General features: G+C 40.5%; 1 protein-coding gene across 1 annotated transcript in view; it reads right to left on the reverse strand.

Annotated features, from left to right (window-relative positions):
• LOC139465532 (uncharacterized) overlaps nucleotides 1-20,506 on the reverse strand; it is a 107,890-nt gene that overhangs the window by 32,514 nt on the left and 54,870 nt on the right. Inside the window, exons 59-62 of the mRNA XM_071247249.1 lie at nucleotides 20,406-20,504; nucleotides 16,963-17,085; nucleotides 15,714-16,064; nucleotides 11,310-11,514 (exon numbers count right to left, since the gene is read on the reverse strand). Of these exons, the coding sequence (XP_071103350.1) occupies nucleotides 11,310-11,514; nucleotides 15,714-16,064; nucleotides 16,963-17,085; nucleotides 20,406-20,504 (778 nt within the window). The remainder of the gene's footprint in view (nucleotides 1-11,309; nucleotides 11,515-15,713; nucleotides 16,065-16,962; nucleotides 17,086-20,405; nucleotides 20,505-20,506) is intronic.

Raw genomic sequence — 20,506 nt, forward strand, 5'->3', positions numbered from 1 at the left:
GCAATCATGCAATTAATTACTTGACCATTCGTTAAACGTAGAACAACACGTGTCTAAAAACAAGATGGCGGACGTTGCCATGAACGCTCACGGGCTGTCACGTGTCCTCGGTTTGAATCTCGCGCCTGACCTACAAGTCAGTTCTATGAGGCCCCATTCCACATCTCAGGCTACGTTGATCCATAAGTGCAATAACTCATTCATTGTGAAATATAATCATGACGTCACAGGTCAGAAAGAGTAATGAGAGGTCTGTTGTTCCAATGCAAGAAGGAAATGTGTTAATGAGTCCTTCATTAAGTGAGAACAAAGCATAGTAATGAGTGTCCCTATATGGAAGTGGCTACTACGAGGTTCAAATGTGATTCACGAGGAAAGGAATGTCATTGTTAGACATATTCCATTGATGCATGTATTTCGTGTAGTTATGACTGTCACATGTGGCAAAGAGGGGTGTGAGTTGAATTTCCATAGAAACCACATGTCCAGTTCTTAACTCTTCTAGTGTTACCTCTTATAAGTTCCTTTTAACATTCAGTTGCCATGACAACTAAATAAAAAAATAAGGGTTAACAGTCTTGACTCCAAGAGGTCAGCTCTGAGAAATATAGAGTCGGTATCGCGAAACCCGTGTGTTGAAGACTGCAAAGTATGCCAGTCTGGTCTAAGACGTTTTAATACTGTAAAATTACATTCTTTTTCTAAAAGATGTTTGGAGTTCAAAATGTCGATTCAGTTTCCTTTTTTCCAATGGAAAAATACTCGTTTAAACCCATACCCAGAATCATTTTCATGAGAAAAAAATAGAGTGAAATAACGTAGTTTAGTGGATAACTTCTAAGAGATAAGATTACTTGAGCATTCATTAACAAAGAACAATGGATAGTAATGAATATCCTTATATGGAAACTTGGGTCACCAATCCCTCATTAATATGCAAGATAACTCATTAATGTGTACATGTATAAGTGATGTATCAGGTTAATTAGATGAGTACAGGGTCAACTGACGAGATGCAATTTACTTACATTAACAAAGAACACTCGATAGTAAAGAATATCATCATATGGAAAACTTGACATCGCACGCGAAATGGAATGTTATTGCGACTGAATTTTCCCGCCTTTTTGCACCTTTTCTCCATGCTCATTCGGTGGGGGGCTGCGTCTGCTGAGATTATCAGCCCAGGAATAAGAGTGTGATCTATGTCCATATGTGTTATAAAACTCAACGGTAGTGTTGAGTGACTGACATTTTCACTCTAACCTTGGTGACAGATAAGACGTCCGTTTTCAAAATGAAGAGAGTTTCAGAGGATATATTTGGACCTACAGTCATTTTCACAAAGCATAGCAAGACCAAGTCGAGAAAAACATGTCGGAAAAAATCAATGGCATCAAAGGGGTCGCCGAAGAGACTGGTTGCATCTAAGAAGAAAAAGATGACAACCAAGAAAGTGAAAATGACTATACTGAAAATGCAACCCGTGTCGAAAGTAAAGGCTGTTGTGAAACGAATCCGACCTGCCTTGAAGCGTCGCATTGCTGAAGGAAATAAAAGAATGCTTCAGACCCTCTCATCGGGCACTTGTATTTGATCACTATGGAGGTTACCACCTGTCCAGACTGAAACAAGAGTTTTCCGCGAAAAGATAATCTACAGAGACATCAGAAGCAGGTGCACAGGTCAACTCAAGACTCGCCTTCTCTTCTTCCTCCTCTGGATAAACACCCTCCTCCTCCTCCTCTGGATAAACACCCTCCTCCTCCTCCACCTCCTCCTCTGGATAAACACCCTCCTCCCCCTCCTCCTCCTCTGGATAAACACCCTCCTCCTCCTCCTCCTCTGGATAAACGCTCTCCTCCTCCTCCTCCTCCTCCTCTGGATAAACACCCTCCTCCTCCTCCTCTGGATAAACACCCTCCTCCTCCTCCTCCTCTGGATAAACACCCTCCTCCTCCTCCTCCTCCTCCTCCTCTGGATAAACACCCTCCTCCTCCTCCTCCTCCTCCTCTGGATAAACACCCTCCTCCTCCTCCTCCTCCTCCTCTGGATAAACACCCTCCTCCCCCTCCTCCTCCTCTGGATAAACACCCTCCTCCTCCTCCTCCTCTGGATAAACGCTCTCCTCCTCCTCCTCCTCCTCCTCCTCCTCCTCTGGATAAACACCCTCCTCCTCCTCCTCCTCCTCCTCTGGATAAACGCTCTCCTCCTCCTCCTCCTCCTCCTCTGGATAAACACCCTCCTCCTCCTCCTCTGGATAAACACCCTCCTCCTCCTCCTCCTCCTCTGGATAAACACCCTCCTCCTCCTCCTCCTCCTCTGGATAAACACCCTCCTCCTCCTCCTCCTCTGGATAAACACCCTCCTCCTCCTCCTCCTCCTCCTCTGGATAAACACCCTCCTCCTCCTCCTCTGGATAAACACCCTCCTCCTCCTCCTCCTCCTCTGGATAAACACCCTCCTCCTCCTCCGGATAAACACCCTCCTCCTCCTCCCCTGGATAAACACCCTCCTCCTCCTCCTCTGGATAAACACCCTCCTCCTCCTCCTCCTCCTCCTTCTCCTCTGGATAAACACCCTCCTCCTCCTCCTCCTCCTCCTCTGGATAAACACCCTCCACCACAACCAACACCTCCTCTTCCTCCTCCTCCTCCTCCTCCTCCTCCTCCTCCTACTCCTCAGGAAACCTGTGTCGAAAATAAAAAGCTTCTGTGAAATGAACCCAAGCTGTCTTTAAGCATTGCATGGGTGAAGGGTATTAAAGAATGGTTCAGACCCTCTTATCGCGCACTTGTATTTGTTCACTATGGAGGTTACCACCTGTCCAGACTGTGGCAAGAGTTTTGCGCGAAAAGATAATCTACAGAGACATCAGAAGCAGGTGCATAGATCAACTCAAGACTCGTCTTCTCTTCTTCCTCCTCTGGATAAACACCTTACTCCTCCTACTCCTCCTCTTCCCGATAAACACCCTCCTCCTCCTCACCAGGAAATATCTCCACGTTTGCTTTCATCTCGGGAACACCAGCGACACGGACGATTCAAGTTCCTTATACCCTCCAATAGCATCGTTGTTGGACCCAGTGGATGCGGAAAGTCGGTGTTTGTCTTCAACCTATTACGTCATGGATTCGTTCAACCCCTGCCCGACTCTATTGTCTGGTGTTATACTGTGTGGCAACCGCTTTACGATAGCATTCTTCAAACTTTACCTCAAGTACGGTTTGTGAAAGGAATACCTTACAATCTCGAAGATGAAAACTTCTTCGATGCCCGTGATCAGAACATGATGGTGTTGGATGACTTTTTGTCTGAAGCAATGAATGACAATCGGATTTCCCGTCTGTTTACCCAAACCTCCCACCACAAAAATGTCATTATATTTTTGCTATTGCAAAACCTCTTCCCGAGAGGTAAGGAATCTAGGGACATTGCTCTAAATTCTCATTATGTCACACTTTTCAATTCGCCAGTGGACAGACAGCAGGTGAAGTTATTCGCCAGAAGAATATTTCCTGAAGACATTGGTAAATTTATGACTCTTTATGAAAGGGCTGTTGAAACCCCTTATGGACACCTTACAGTGGATCTCAAACCCGGTACAAGTGAGAAGAATAGATTACATGTCAACGTCTTGACAACCAGCGACAATCAACCTGATCACAGTGCTTCACAACAACAACAACAACAACAACGGGTAAAAGATGTCTCTCTAGCATTAGACGTGCAGACAGCTCCTGACATTCGTGCTGATCACACTTCAATTTCCAAAGAAAGGTCTCTAAGCTCTGACGACGACGACGTTGAAACAGCATCCATCTCGAGTGACGACACAGGACCTTTTACCATGGCCACTGCGTGTACTGACTGCGGCGTATTGATAGACAATATGCACGATCTACAGCGACATATTAGATCATGGTGTCCAGCAAACAACAACTTGAAATGCAAAAGAAAATGTCTCAGATACGAGAGTGACGACAACGGTGACGACGATGAGGAACGACTTCCTGAACAGAAAGGTGGAGGTCTCGCTGTCAAACGTCGTCGCTGGAAACCGCCAAACGCCGACGTGGATGCGGAGGAGTGGCAAAATGTTGGTTTACAACGCATCTGGAATCGTGTGTACAACATCAAGCACGTCGCAATGAAACTCAGGAGGATAAAGTACAGACAACAGGGTCGAACAGAAGAATGGATTGACAGAAAAATGAAACAGATGTGGGAAAGCGAATTGACCGACAGTCTCAAAAGTGTCATAGAGTTCTCCCAATATTTTAGACAGGCGCCTCTATTTCAACCCATCCTAGACAGCCTGAGCGATATGGATCCTGGCACTGATCAATCTATTATCAAAAACAAGATCGCTCGTTTCACGAAAACTGTGATGAAAGACATTCTGACTCGTGTAGACATACCTGAAGCAGATAGTGACACTGAATCTATCTCAGCCGCCGATGATGGCGATGACGAGCAGAGCGAGCAAGAATAAAAACCTTGCTCTCGTGTTACAACCCTTCAGTTGAGATTTTGTGTTACCCAAAGCAATGACATGGAAGAATCGGTCACCGAGTCGAGGTAAAGGAAGAAGATTTGGACTTATCCATGTATTGAAAACAGGACCTGTCATTAAGTCAAAAAAGATTTCTCTAAATGACAGCTCCCTGGCGTCAAAGAAACGCCTGGTCGTATACATCAGAAGACCGGTCAAGTTGGGACCTCCGGGATGCAAACATCTATAAATGTCACAAAGATGGTCGTCTCCATCAGGTGCATCTGAGTGGTGTATTTCATGTCGAGATTAAACACTTAAAACTTTTCGAAAATCATTGAACCGTCAAGGTTTTTAATCATTTTGTAAATCGTTGAAATCACTCGAACTCTACACTTGTAAAGACAACACCCTGTTCTGTTAATAAAAGCCTCATTACAGTTTATATTTTGTTGTTGTTTTAATTCATATTTCTATGATGTCATACATATGGTCAATATGCCTCTGGAAAGCAATTATCTCTACAAGCCGATCACACGACAGTTTGCTTGTGTTTTTTTCGTTATTCTTTTTTTTTTGTATCATACAGTTACTAACACGAACTTGTCTATAGTAAAACCACACTGTTAACACTTCAATTCAACGAGAACTGTGAACCTACAGTGAGTGAGTGAGTATGGTTTTAAGCCGCTTTTTAGCAATATTCCATCAATATCATGGCGGGGGACACCAGAAATGGGCTTCACACATTGTACCCATGTCGGGAATCGAACCCGGGTCTTCGGCGTGACGAGCGAACGCTTTAACCTATCAGCTATCCGACCGCCCCTCCGTACAGATTCACATCATAGATCTATCCAACTTCATTCGAGGTGCTCTGACGTCAGCACTTACAAAAAAAGGAGCTCTTTTCAACAAATTGTCACAGGATAGGTTTTCAATAGCCTATTTAGGCTGAAATTTGATTGTTAAAACGAACAAATGTTCAGTTTGGCACTCAAGGGGTTAAACGTTTGGAACTATATTTAAATGAGAATCTTGCGTGCCCAGAGACGTTAGAAAATTGGAATCTTTGTAAAACAGTTTAGTGTTAAATATTATTGTTTCATCACGTTTGTATACACGCAACGAATAAATATTATTGATGTGAGTGTATTGTCATTTTGTTTGTTTTTTAACATATACCCAACCTAATACAAAACAGTCAATTAACCTTGTGATATTCGCTGCAAGAGTTTTGAGTTAAAGGTAATGAACGCTGTGATGTGACATGGTGAAATAATAGAAAAAAATATACAATAATTGGTAACAATAAACTTAAGAAATTTTGATTTGGTAAAATACAATGTATAACACTTAGCATGGATATTTAAAATTGTCCGACTCGCAGACGAACTCGCATTAGTCTTTTCGTTCAAAATCGAAATGGATATATTTATTAAATCCAAAAGGTATGTACGGATGTACAAGTGCTATTCGATAACTAAACTAGGGAAAGATGCACATGAAAATCATGCACATGTTGCTGAGATGATCTCCTGACTTCTACATACTCTTTGGACGATATTAGACATAAACACAATTAACGAAAATTATTCTTATCACTGCAAATTAACACGAATATACAATCATACTGTAAGTAGGTCAAGGGTCAGATGCATTCGGGCAGTGTTTGAAGTAAAATGCTCGAATTTCAACTCGTGAAATAGTCGTTCGTTGGTTTCTCCTGTAATTACAAATACTCTGAATCAGGCATAATAGACACATTCTTTGGAAGACATCCTCTCTCCGACTTTAATTTCTCGTGCAAAACACAGTATTCTCCCACCGAATATCATGTTTCCCACTTGATTTTGTTATAACACATAGAGGTGAAGTTTCCAGCTAACACCCCATGCTCTCAATTAATTTCCAATAATTATCAAATTGACTTCCAAGTTATCAGGCAACGACCATTCCGTTGGCTAGCTATCGCGGTATTATAATATGTATTTAGCAAACAATGGTTACATGGTCAGTTTGAAGTTAAAACTATCATGAAATATTACACAATGATTTTGCAAATTCATGCTTTGCAGAGTTAAAGGATATGGTTGTAAATTTCACACGGGCGAATTGGTGTTTTTTCATATAATTAGTGTTGTTCTTTTACAAAATTATATTCTGATATTCTTAGTATTCATCATGCCTTTATTGAATAGCATGTATATAGTAACTCATACCATATGTGAACTTTCTACAACGGAGTGGAGCTGTGGTTAACCAACCCCCTCCATTCATAAGCAGGCTCACGATAAATGGCATGTGGTGACCTCAATCTCAGGAGGCTCTCTAGTCAGTATATCACGAAACAGCGACACGGACAAAACAAGGTGTTATGTGTATAACATATACCAACTCATTCGGAGTGTTGTAAAATAAACCTCACTTGTTACCATAGAAGCAATATGATCTACTGTTAGATGCGTCGTCAACTGTGTACATAGTACACTAACTAAATATGGAAATATTACTATGCCCATTGAGTGCTGTAAAGAAGGTGATCACGTGACTCCCCAGCGAATATGTACTTGGTGAAGCTTGCGTTGAATTGATCATCGGGTTATCTTCCTGACCACTGACAGAGGACACAATACAACAAACGATTAATCTTAAGGTTTTAAAAAACTAAACATGCTAAATTCAGAATATTCTAACTTTATCTCAAGTCATAGAAATGTATCATGACAAGGGTTAACTAACATGATGCTAAGATCACCTTTTTAAAACCTTAAGATTAATCGTATCTGTTTTGTAAAAAGAGATAAAAAACAAACAATATAAGAATACATTGATCGATGTCTGACTTTATTAAACAGCACATAGGTAAAGGTAACTACATCACTTTGTCTCTTCATTACGATGGTTCTTCAATGGGACGCCATTTGTGGTGCACACATCCTGGAACAAAGGGAACATTGAATTTGTACATGTACTTTTTTTTTCCTAAAGATAATAAATTCAATCATGGTGTTTTTTTCATACAAATGCATACATCATGCAGAAACAGACTATAACATCTACAGCCAAGAATCGCAATGCTAGTACCCAAAAGTTGTGCGCCGCTCGCACAACAAAGTATAGTCTGTATCAGAAATCACTTTGTTACATTTCATAAAAAGTAAATTTTCATAAAATCACTATGAGTATTCTATTTCTTGCTTTGTAAAATGTTTAACGAGTGATGTTTTATCAACAACAACAACAACAAAAAGAAGAAGAATTATATCTGATTTCTGTTGGGTATTAAACTCTACAAATGGATTAGTTAAATAAGAATCTGTTTTAAGTTTAACTGTTAAATAATCTGAATTATTTTGTCAAAAGCATGGTGTACAAATGCATACATAACATTACAAAAATGCTTTACACAAATATGCATTAGAGGTAGACAGATGAGAAAGAAAGAAAAAAGATTTCAATGTAACTAATTACATATCAGTAAATAATTTGTAAAAATATTTCGATTTAAATTATTACTCACCTAAGACTGACTCTGCAACACAGCAGCACGTGACCTCCATTTTCCTCATTCATTCCGTCTTCAACACTGTCAGCAAGGTTAGTCACTCAACACGACCGTTGAGTTTTATAACACATATGGACATAGATCACACTCTTATTCCTGGGCTGATAATCTCAGCAGACGCAGCCCCCAGAATGAGCATGGAGAAAAGGTACAAAAAGGCGGCAAAATTCAGTCGCGATAACGTTCCATTTCGCGTGCGATGTCAAGTTTCCATATGAGGATATTCATTACTATCCATTGTTCTTTGTTAATGTAAGTAAATTGCATCTGGTCAGTTGACCCTGTATTCATCTAATTCACCTGATACATCACTTATACATTTACACATTAATGAGTTATCTTGCATATTAATGAGGGATTGGTGACCTAAGTTTCCATATAAGGATATTCATTACTATCCATTGTTCTTTGTTAATGAATGATTCTGGGTATGGGTTAAACGAGTATTTTTCCATTGGAAAAAAGGAAACTGAATCGACATTTTGAACTCCAAACATCTTTTAGAAAAAGAATGTAATTTTACAGTATTAAAACGTCTTAGACCAGACTGGCATACTTTGCAGTCTTCAACACACGGGTTTCGCGATACCGACTCTATATTTCTCAGAGCTGACCTCTTGGAGTCAAGACTGTTAACCCTTATTTTTTTATTTAGTTGTCATGGCAACTGAATGTTAAAAGGAACTTATAAGAGGTAACACTAGAAGAGTTAAGAACTGGACATGTGGTTTCTATGGAAATTCAACTCACACCCCTCTTTGCCACATGTGACAGTCATAACTACACGAAATACATGCATCAATGGAATATGTCTAACAATGACATTCCTTTCCTCGTGAATCACATTTGAACCTCGTAGTAGCCACTTCCATATAGGGACACTCATTACTATGCTTTGTTCTCACTTAATGAAGGACTCATTAACACATTTCCTTCTTGCATTGGAACAACAGACCTCTCATTACTCTTTCTGACCTGTGACGTCATGATTATATTTCACAATGAATGAGTTATTGCACTTATGGATCAACGTAGCCTGAGATGTGGAATGGGGCCTCATAGAACTGACTTGTAGGTCAGGCGCGAGATTCAAACCGAGGACACGTGACAGCCCGTGAGCGTTCATGGCAACGTCCGCCATCTTGTTTTTAGACACGTGTTGTTCTACGTTTAACGAATGGTCAAGTAATTAATTGCATGATTGCATCCGGTCAGTTGACCCTTAATGAATGTAATTGAATATCGGGAGATCTTTCTACATGCACCTGTTCCTGGGCATTTTTTTTAATCCTACCAAACATAGCCGGCCACCGAATGTGCACAGAGAAATGTCTTCAAAGCAAAAGGTTCAAATGTTCATCACATGTTCTCGCGCCAAAATGGTCTCACAATGACATTCCATTCCGCGTGAGTCAAGACCCAACCCAACCCCGGTCGTAGTATCATGTCCATATAGGGACATTCATTACTATCCCGTGTTCTACGGTTAACGAATGGTCAAGTCATTACTTGCATGATTGCATCTGGTCAGTTGACCCTTTATTAACCTAATTGACCTGTGACGTCATGCATACATTTGCATATTAATGAGTTATTCTGCATATTAATGAGGCAATGAGGTTGACAACACCCCCCACCCCCAACCCCAAGGTCAAGGTTATGTGACGTCATCAGTCACGTGGGGTTACTAGGTGCACTTGTGACGTCATCAAATGAGGGTGAGGGTGGATGGTTATCCAAAGTTATCTACTCTTATTGAGAAACTTGAATCTTGAACTCTGCATTTTAGCATTCGCTGAGAAAAGTCAAGTAGTGTAATGGAATTCCCGTTCACAAGCGTCCTCGCTACGACCCATCCTAGTGAAGGAAAGCGAAGAAGTGAACTCCCAAACTGTCTACTCGATCCGTACCAAGACTGACAGCGACAGTCTACATCAATCTATGAATGTGTATGGTGTTCAGCGTAGAAATGAAGTCATACGTACTGAATTGTGTGTACATCTTTTATATATTAGTTATAAAATAGTGATATAAGGTCATACAGTTTGGCCCTCACTCTATAAAGGTTCATACATTGATGAACTCACTCGAATTGAAAGTCAATTCTTAATAATAAATCCACTAACAATAATTTCTTCATTCATCAGTTCATCTACTATTACCTGATCATGGGGTGTCAATCCCCCTCCCCTGAATACCAGAATACCATCAATTTTCTTACTTGGAGTCTCCCTCCCCCCCCCCCCCCCCCCCCCCCCCAGCCCAACCCCACCCCTGACCCCCAAATACTACTCAACACAAATCTCATGACCGCATAAAAGTGTGCGATTTGAAGTAAATTAATTAAAAAAGCTTTAAAATATAAAGGTGTTTTTTACGTACACCATTATTTTTAAAATCTTGATTCTGCTTACTAAATACGATTTTAATTGCGTCCTGCGTAGCACACTGCTGAGTCATGAATACCCTTTAATATCCCCTCGAATCCCGCGTACCAGCCTCAAGCATAACTGAATACTTGCTTCTGCCACCAAGATTGCAATTGAATATATGCTACTACCACCAGGTTCTCCGCAGTGTGTTCAAGAAACCACGTGTTTGTCAGAGGCTGTCAATCAAACAAGCAGACACAACATGTTGATGACGTCAGTAATAATTACACGCATCACGGTTCGAGAGAGGATCAGGGCTCCCTTATAATGTGTCGTCGTTTGTGTCAGGTAGCCTTAATCTTGATATAAATGGATACCTTATAAGTTTTTGACACGCACATTTATCACTGTACTGGATATACACTGTATGGGCCACCGGTGAATTCCCAGGGTTGAAATCTTCTCTGTGGACACGGATATGATCACAATCTCCACGTTCATAATGTAGCAGGCATAATTGTACCACTATTTCATATTTAGATGCACATGACACGCATTTACAATGTGCATGGACGGACAGCTTTTGTTATATCTGTAACATCATTTTTTTTTTAAATGGTGTAAAATAGAAATAAAAGTTATGAACCTAGAAGTACATAATATGTACGTCTTTCAAGGAAATATTTATAAAAAAATCAAATATAACTATTCAAGGACGTTTTTTTCACTCCAATGAAGTTATATATATGGAGTATAATACAATAACCAATTTTCTTTAAAATGACGTCTTATGACATGAATTCACTTATGTATTGTAACTTCGGTCGTTATATCTCCGAGATGCCCTACTTCATTCGAACAAAGCAATTCTTACCATTTTGTCCGCGTTTTCGTCTGTCAAGTTGGTATTATATGCCCAGGACGCTTTGACCCTGGCATTCAGAGATTCTGACACTTTGGTGTTGTAATCCTCCAGAAATGCTTCTGCCTGAGCTACATCGGTGATATTCTGTCCCCGCGCCATGGCGTGGAGGCAGACCACAACAAACATACACAACCTCATGGCGTGAGATGTCTCTCTGAAATGGACGCGCCCCTCACCAACCTGGGTGTCATATCCTCATTCGAACAATACTCTCATAAATTTGTTAATCTGCTCCTACTGACGCCTTGATATACTGTATGACAGTACTAGGTTATAGGGGCATATATCGCGTACATTATATACGTTCACATGAACTTGATGTCAGCTTTATGTGGAAGGAAAGCCCGAAGTGATGCAGGTTTACCACTTTGGTGAAACCCACGAGCACGGGTATAGTGCTGACAAACCTAGAAACATAATCGGGATTCGAACCCACGGTCATAGGTTTCTGGCGTGCCCAAGGGACGCAACTCTTCATAGCGAACTCGATGAGAGAAACATGATATTTCACGAGACAATCAAATATTCCCTATATATTATCTATAAAGGCTCAGATATATGTGAAATTATTTTCAGTAATTCCCACTGAGCATTATAACAATTGTTCCATTGTTTTCTTTGTCTGCAAAGAGGCCCATAGCAACCTGACGTTATGTGAACGCATTGTTGCAAATAATTAAAGATGACGTCATCCACTGTTCATGACATCATGACATTTTATGTGACGTTCCAATAATAGACATCAGGAAACCCAATATGTTTCTACATTTTCTCAGAATCGCTGACTTCATTGATGCATGTCATCGTATCCCAAATGCGTGGATTGATGCTCATGATATCAATCACTGGATTGTCTGGTCCAGACTCGATTATTTACATACCGCCGTTATATAGCTGGGGCGTTGCTGAGTGCGGCGTTAAACAACAAACAAACAAACAAATGTTATTTTATACTTGTCACATTGTGTTATTCATTTCATAGAAATGTGGGGCAGTCGGGTAGCCAAGTGGTTAAAGCGTTCGCTCGTCACGCCGAAGACCCGGGTTCGATTCCCGACATGGGTACAATGTGTGAAGCCCATTTCTGGTGTCCCCCGCCGTGATATTGCTGGAATATTGCTTAAAGCGGCGTAAAACCTCACTCACTCACTCTCTCACTCACTCACTCACTCACTCACAGAAATGTCAGTAATTATTGAAATGTGGCAGTGATACTTTGTACATACAAGTTAGGTTTGATTTCTATTTTAGCACTAGTTTTATACACATCTATTTCAGATATTGATTAAGTACATATTTATTTACTATGTCTTACTTTTGCCATACAAGTGTATTTCAGCTTAAACATTAATAACATAGCTTATCTGTTTCATTCAGTCTATTATTTTTCCAGCCATTATTAACCAAGCCACTTGAAGCTTTTCACTCACAGCGCTTAATATCCCACCCTGCGCTTAGACTGCTCTATTGTTCACTGGGTCACTCACAGCTGACCACGGGTATACGTTAGTTCGCTTGTGATCTGGGACAGTTGCCAGATTGCATTTGAAGTATATGCAGCAGAGTCATTTTCGTGTATATTCTTGGATGGATCTTGTGTTTGGAATAATATTCATGGATAAAATGGATGTGTGTTAATTTTATGGATTTGAAGGTTAGTGGTAGTATATTTCTATGTGATGTTTTATATGTATTTGTGTATTTCTAATTCTTCAATAAGATGTGATAGGTTTATTGCTGGTCAGGTTGTGTTTTGAATTCACAGTTCAGTGTATTCTGGTTATGTTTATTTAATATGATAAAATATTATAAAGCAGTTTCTTAAATTCATAAATAGTTAATTTAGCCTAAGCTATTATCATCTTAACTTTAACATTAAGTAAGCAAAACTAAACCCTAAATAAACTCATAGTAATTTTATATCACATTAAGGTTATTGCGCTAATTATGTTAAATGTATGCATATGTGTTAAAGTGCATTATTTAAATTATTTGATAAATCCTTTGTTTTAAATACCTATTTAACTTTTGTGTTGTGTATAGTTATAGTGTAAATAGTATCTGCATTAGTTTATACTGTGTCAATGCAGATGTAACTGGCACAATCTTAGAAGACTTGGTGACCCAGCACGGGTTTCACCAATCTGGTAGGTGTTGTTTATGTGTTATTTATGAATGTATATATGTATGTATCTGTATATATGCTGACGTCATATATCTTTGTAATTATCACGTAGTATTGTACCTGCCTAATGTTATGACAGTATACAGGGTTTATATTTAGTTTAAATTGATTGTAGCATCATACGCATATATGTTACTGTATTATTGTCAATATAGTTTTAAACAGGTTACTTACTTCATAAGTAACATAGGTTTCTCGCTATTTTATGTTCATGTATTTGAATGTCCATTAGATTTATGGCCATGATGTATAACAATGTCAATGTTCTATGTCTTTTGAATAGGTCTCAAGCAACCCATGCTTACCGTAAAAGGTGACTATGTTTGTCATAAGAGGCGACTAACGGGATCGGATGGTCAGGCTCGCTGACTTGGTTGATGCATGCCATCGATCCCAATTGCGTGACTCGAAGCTCATGATATCAACCACTGGATTGTCTGGTCCAGACACGTTTATTTACAGACCGCCGTAATATAGCTGGAATATTGCTCAATGCGGCGTTAAACAACCAACCAACCAATCTATGTCTTTTGTGCAGTATGTCATATTATTTATACATTGTTTTAGGGCGTTTTTCACCTTTCACATTTCTCTTCTGAGAGAATAAACATCCACCAGCTCACACACTGTAGCCGTTTGTTGTGTGTTTACCACCCCGACAACTAGGTGCTACTAAAGAAAGAAATCTAAATAAATGTAACTGAGAATTGCAAAGGGGGATTGGCCATAATTTGTCTTCGTAATTTAAAGGGGACTTGGCGTAATGGTTAATGCGTTCGCTCGTTGCGCTGAAGGCCCGGTTCGATTACCTACATGGGTAGCATTTGTGCTAAAAGTGGCGTAAATACCATACTCACTCACTTACCTCTAACACAGCGTGACAGATAACACTAGTAGAATTTCACAATATCGTCCAAATTGTGTTCGTTGCTTAACGCCGCACTCAGCAATATTCCAGCTATGTGACGGCGGTCTGTAAATAACGAGGCTGGACCAGACAATCCGGTGATTGATATCATGAGCATTGATCTACTCAACTGGGATACAAAGACATGCATCAACCAAGTCAGCGAGCAAGACAACCCGATCTCGTTAGACAACCCGATCTCTTGCGACAAGCGTGCGTTGCTGAAGACCAATTCTAACCCGGAATCTTCCCGGGACTCAAAAGATGAAAAACATACTGACATACCGCTATCGAAGTACGGAACAGGGGGCATACTAAAGCATCATTCGTATAGGGCATATTATAACAGCACTGTAAAGTACAAATGTCTTGTATAGCTTGACTCATCTCAGTTCACAGTGTATGGAATCAATCTCGTGTGTCGGGGTGTGATATACGCTGTATTGTGTTCAATATCTATAAATTATAAATTGGATTTATTACCAGCCCTGTGCCAGGTACGCATCTGACATCATGACAGACACTTGAGTTTCCTTCACTTGCAGCATTTCGCTGTGTTGAGTTGCGTCCCAGAAACCTATGATCGTGGGTTCGAATAAGCGATTCGACCTGATTATGCTTCAAGGTTTGTTAGCAAATACATCCGTACCTGTCGGTTCCACCAAAGTGACAAACGTTTAAGACCTATATCACTTTGTGCTTTCCTTCCGTATAAAGGTGACACGCCGGGATATAACTGAAATACTGTTCAGAGCGACGTTAAACCACACCCACTCTCTTATTATTACTCAGAGATAACGTTTCAGCTTAACGCGGGCGCTAGGAGCCACGTCCAGACCACATGAACTCGATGATAGTGTGTACAGCATAATATTTTCGTATAGCAAAAAATTACACCGCTCTATGTACATATAGACAAGGAGTGAGTGACACCCGCCATCTTGGCCCTTAATCAAGATTTCGCTCTCGTTTCGAATCATAGCTCGATATCGCATGAAATAGGAATGTCACTTGTTTCAACCTATTGATATTTGCTAACCAAACCATAGGCTACACAATCATGTTCATCTGTAGTCACCTTACCTCGTATTTATTTTCAAACAACCATCAAATATCAGCTCTAAGCTTCGCCGCTGAGGTAAACACGAAAAAGGTTGCCGGAAAATTACGGTGCTAAACGGGCTTGAACTGAGCAAACGTTTCTGTTCGAAAATGTTTTTAATTCAAGTAAAATCTCCTTACAAACAGAAGTAGCTCTTACGCCTGAAATGAATTAAACATTAAGATTAATACAGTAAATATCCCCGTAGCATAACTAATCACGTGTAGTGTTCCGCTGTTGGAGGGAGGGGCTGCGGTAGGACACTGAACTTGACCTACAGTGCTCCCTTCATTGTGTCTTTTAGTGGGACTGTGTCCGCCATTATTATAATCATCAGGTTCCGGACACGACTCGCTCCACCCGGGCCGTTCATTGGCGTTCTCCCGCTGTAGCCAATCAGCCAGCGGTTTAAAATACTCTCGAAGTGGGCCAGCATCCATTTTTCTCTGCCCTGTGATAGCCTCCATGGCCTCCGGCCAAGGCTTCGATGCACCCATCTTCAATACATCTCTGTAAAGAAAGAACCATTTTCAGAACACGTCATACGCTTTCCTTTTTACATTGTAGGTCATCACGTCAGTAACTGAAAGTAAATCTCTTTGGTTGTGCCTTTTTCTTTACCATTAGGCTTCTCCTATTCTATTTCACTTGGGCACCGGGATCTTGAAACTGAAATTTCTCAAAGAAAGAACAGTCCATTTGCAAAAGTATTAACAAACAGCCTCCAGTGAAGTTTAACTGTGAAGGGGTTAAGTTACGATTATAGAGGTCGACGCAAGCGATATTCCAGCAATCATCTTGACATGATTTGAGCAAGTATTGGATGGCTCACCTACATCCAGGATATCCCTGTGACAGCTATTCAGCATACTTGTTCGAATTGATTAGTATCCAGTAATATTTTGAAGTATTAATAACCATAAAAAATTAATATTAATTTGAAACTATATTTATGTTTGGGACCCTCTTAAAGTTATAGGGCGCATCACTGAGCCTGGCAATACCGACATGTATATATGTCCTTTTCCATCCAAAAGAGTGTATATACTTTTACAATATCTTTTACAAATAGATATATTTAATCATACGACAATAGACGACGCACGAATATGACTCTCACATGCCCCATGTGTTACAGTGTTACGGATGGCCCAGTTGTCTTAGGCGCCGGAATTCGCTGAGTTGCGTCCCTTGGGCACCCAAGAAACCCTGATTATGTTTCTAGGTTTGTCAGCACCATACCCGTCCTCGTGGGTTTCACCGAAGTGGTAAACGTCTGAGACCTGCATCACTTCTGGCTTTCCTCCCATATTAAACTGACACGCCGTGATATAAATGGAATAATGTTAAAAGCGGCGTTAAACCCAACTCACTCACTCTATAACCGGGACTGACAACCTTGACCTACCCGAGCAGTTTGCCTGCCGCTTTAGACTGGTAGATGTCGCACTTGTGCAGCGGCCCCGTCTGATTGGCTGCCTGGCACAGCGCCTTGTGAAACTGGAACTGGATGACGAAACTCACGAAGTATCTGCAATATGTAGAGTAGGTTTAAACGCTTATGATTCACTGAACGGTCAGTATAATATGGATATAATCATGGTCAACATCGATGTTACGTTTTATCACTGTAATTGAACCACTGCTGTCAACACTTAATTTCGTATTCCAACTGAAGGCGTGTCAACGTACCCCGACTGCGTGGATCGGTGTTCACAATATCAATTTTTATTTAGACTTGATAATCTACAGGCGTCGTCAAATTGCTGGAATAAAGCGTTAAACAATATACACGCAAATGTGTGTTATAATTTCGATTGAGAAAAGAAGGTATCCATTCACAGCAAAAACGTCCCGAGTTCATGTCTCTGGTTTCTCAACTAGCTTGCAGCTGCAAACTTCAAAGGAGATTTACAGTTAACTATAAACGTGGGATTAAATCATTTATAAAGCATTTTAAAACAAGCATCTTGAAGGAAAAAATCCTAAAGGCAATATTGGTGACAAACAAAGTTAAAACCATCTCGTAACCCGGAAACAGTAGAGTGGAGAGTTGACTTGCACACGATCTCTGTTTATGTATAGTGTTTGGTAGATAACTCGCTTTCGTCATACCATCGATTATCGCTCAGTAACCTTACACACATTCGTCCATATCGATATGAGCCAATGGTTAGTCAAAATAGTCTTAACATCAGCGAGGAAATCGAGGAAGCACTACCGAGTGAAGACAATCAGTCTGATGTGAACACGGAGAACATATTCTGGTGTTAAACGCTATCCTCCGTGTAAAGGTGTTTTATATTCATTTTTTTATAATGAGTACTCAATTAATTTCAGGGCTTACAGATACTGTGCACACAGAAGATTCTCAACTTCAAGTCCAGTTTATAAAAGACGTCCCATTTAAGAGGCTGCAAACCCCCTATATTTACTATTGTTCGACATTCCTTCAGTAATTGTACTTGAAATCGCACCCTTTTCTCAATACTTTTGAGATTCTTGTTGAGTAGTATTCTGGTTCCAAGGATGAGCAAATGAGACTGAGTGAAAAATTAGATGGTATTCGTGATTCATGCGAGGATTGGGTTGGCACCCTAAAAATGAATAAATTACGAGATACCTTTCCTGCAGAATCTGGGTAAGGATTTCTAGAACTGAATATGTGAATTTATGTGCACCAAAATTGTGTTTGTTTGTTGTTTAAAGCCCCCGTTACACAATCAAAAACTTGGTCAAAGAAAACTTTGATCAAGTTTTCTTGGTCCAAGTTGGGCTGTTTACGCTCATCAAAGTTTTGGACAGGCCGTCAAAATTTTGGTGAGAATTATCTTGCCAAGGTGGGTGCTACTGACAAAGAATTGTTTGCCGTTGTCATATGTATTTTGTGTATTGCCATATTTAGAAGGCGGCGTCGGGGAAGGCAAAGGTATTCGGTCCCGAGAATGGCTGCTATTTGTTGAAACAAATCAATTAATCTCGTCAGTCCAAAATAGTTGACTCATTTTGAGTTGACTATATGCACTTCCGGTTGAAAAGGGGTTAGGGGTTCCTTGCAGTCTGATTGGCTAAATTAAATCAACGTCATCAAACTTTGATCAAATTTAACGAGAAATAGGAGCGGTTTCTCTTCCATCAAAGTCCCGTCAAAACCTTTGTTTTTGATGGCATGTTACACTATACAAAATGTGGTCAAAATGGACTTGGACCAAGTTTTTGATAAAAGTTTTTGATAGTGTAACGGGGGCTTAACGCCGCACTCAGCAATATTCCAGGTATATGACGGCGGTCTGTAAATAATCGAGTCTGGGCCAGATAGGCCAGTGATTGACATCATGAGCATCGGTCTACGCAATAAAGATATCATGCCATGCATCAACCAAGCCTGACCACCCGATCCCGTTAGTCGCCTCTTAGGACAAGCATGGTCGCCTGTTACGGCAAGCATGGGTTGCTGAAGAGTCCAAACTTGCGTCAGATATATAACCTTTGCATGGAGTCTGATCAATGTGCATGGCCCATTGTAATTGTTGTAAGAGGGTAGTCAGTCATGGAAATCAATGAAGAACTAGAACATCCCCATGTCCACATAATACCCAATTGTGCGTGTTCAATACGCCGAAAATAACGGAAAATTACTTCATTGTCATATAGAGACCGCCTCCGTGGTCTAGTGGTAGAGCGTCCGCCCGGAGAGCGAAAGGTCCGGGGTTCGATCCCCGGCCGCGTCATACCAAAAGACGTTAAAAGATGGTACTTGTTGTTACCCTGTCTGGCGCTCGACATTAAGGGGCTAAAACAAGGACTGGTCGGCTCGGAGTCAGTATACTGTGTCTGAGTGGGGTATTCATGTTAAACTGCGGCATAGTATCTCAGTGGGCTAGCACTATAAATCGGCATCAGTCCGGTCTAGCAGCCACACACACACACACACACACACACACACACACGTGCATGCACGTCGCTATATAAGTGCAATAATCTTGGACGCGACGTTAAACCCAATTTCACCTCACCTCACCTCACCTCATTGTCATATAGATTAATGCACTGTAAACGAAACAAAATGGCGGACGTCTCTCTACTATGACGTCAGAGGCACAGCTCGGCCTCCAGCTAAGATGACAATATGCATGCGCGCTGGTTGTTGGGATCCGGGCAGTTGTTTACTGCTTTGTAGATAACAATGAAATCACAATATGACTTTTCTTTTTGTGTAAATATGTACTGTGTAAGACTATTTAACATGTTATAAAAAATATCAATAAATCTCTTTTAAGTCGCGTTCTAGACAGAAAAACGAAATTGACTTGTTAATTGACTTTTTATTTATTGATCTGTAGCAGCCTTTTCATCTAATCCTGTTGTGCACTGTCACCACTCTATATGTTTGGGACATACATTATATGTTGGGGTATATTATTTACCTTAGAAATCCGCGAACACACACACACACACACACACACACACACACACACACACACACACACACATCCTCCACTTCTAGCATCACCTTGAATACAGCATTACAAATGATTATATTTTTAATCATATACACTTAGTTAAAAAAATATAGTTAACAAAAGTGCTACAAGAGCAACTAATTTTACAAGTACAACTGCTGATGCTGACAACACTTCCACAAACCCTACTTCTACGATTGTTCACTTACTTTTACAACAACAGCTGCCGCGGCAACCATTACCTCCAGTAGTAGTCCTTGGGGTCAAGTACATCAATAGATTTACAGCTTCACGTTAGCATATCAGGTAATAACCATTTATTTCATTCGCAAGGGTACTGAAGTATAAATATCGGGTATGTTTGCGATACAATCAACCGTGTTCCTACCTGATATACGGAGTGTTATCGGGAATGTGGTATTTAGCACCTGGGTCAAAATCGTCATCCGAGGGCAAAACAGGGGGAGATAACCCCTGATATTTACACCT

This window comes from Haliotis cracherodii, unplaced genomic scaffold (genome assembly GCF_022045235.1).
Source record: "Haliotis cracherodii isolate W230 unplaced genomic scaffold, xgHalCrac1.p SCAF_18, whole genome shotgun sequence".
NCBI lineage: Eukaryota > Metazoa > Mollusca > Gastropoda > Lepetellida > Haliotidae > Haliotis > Haliotis cracherodii.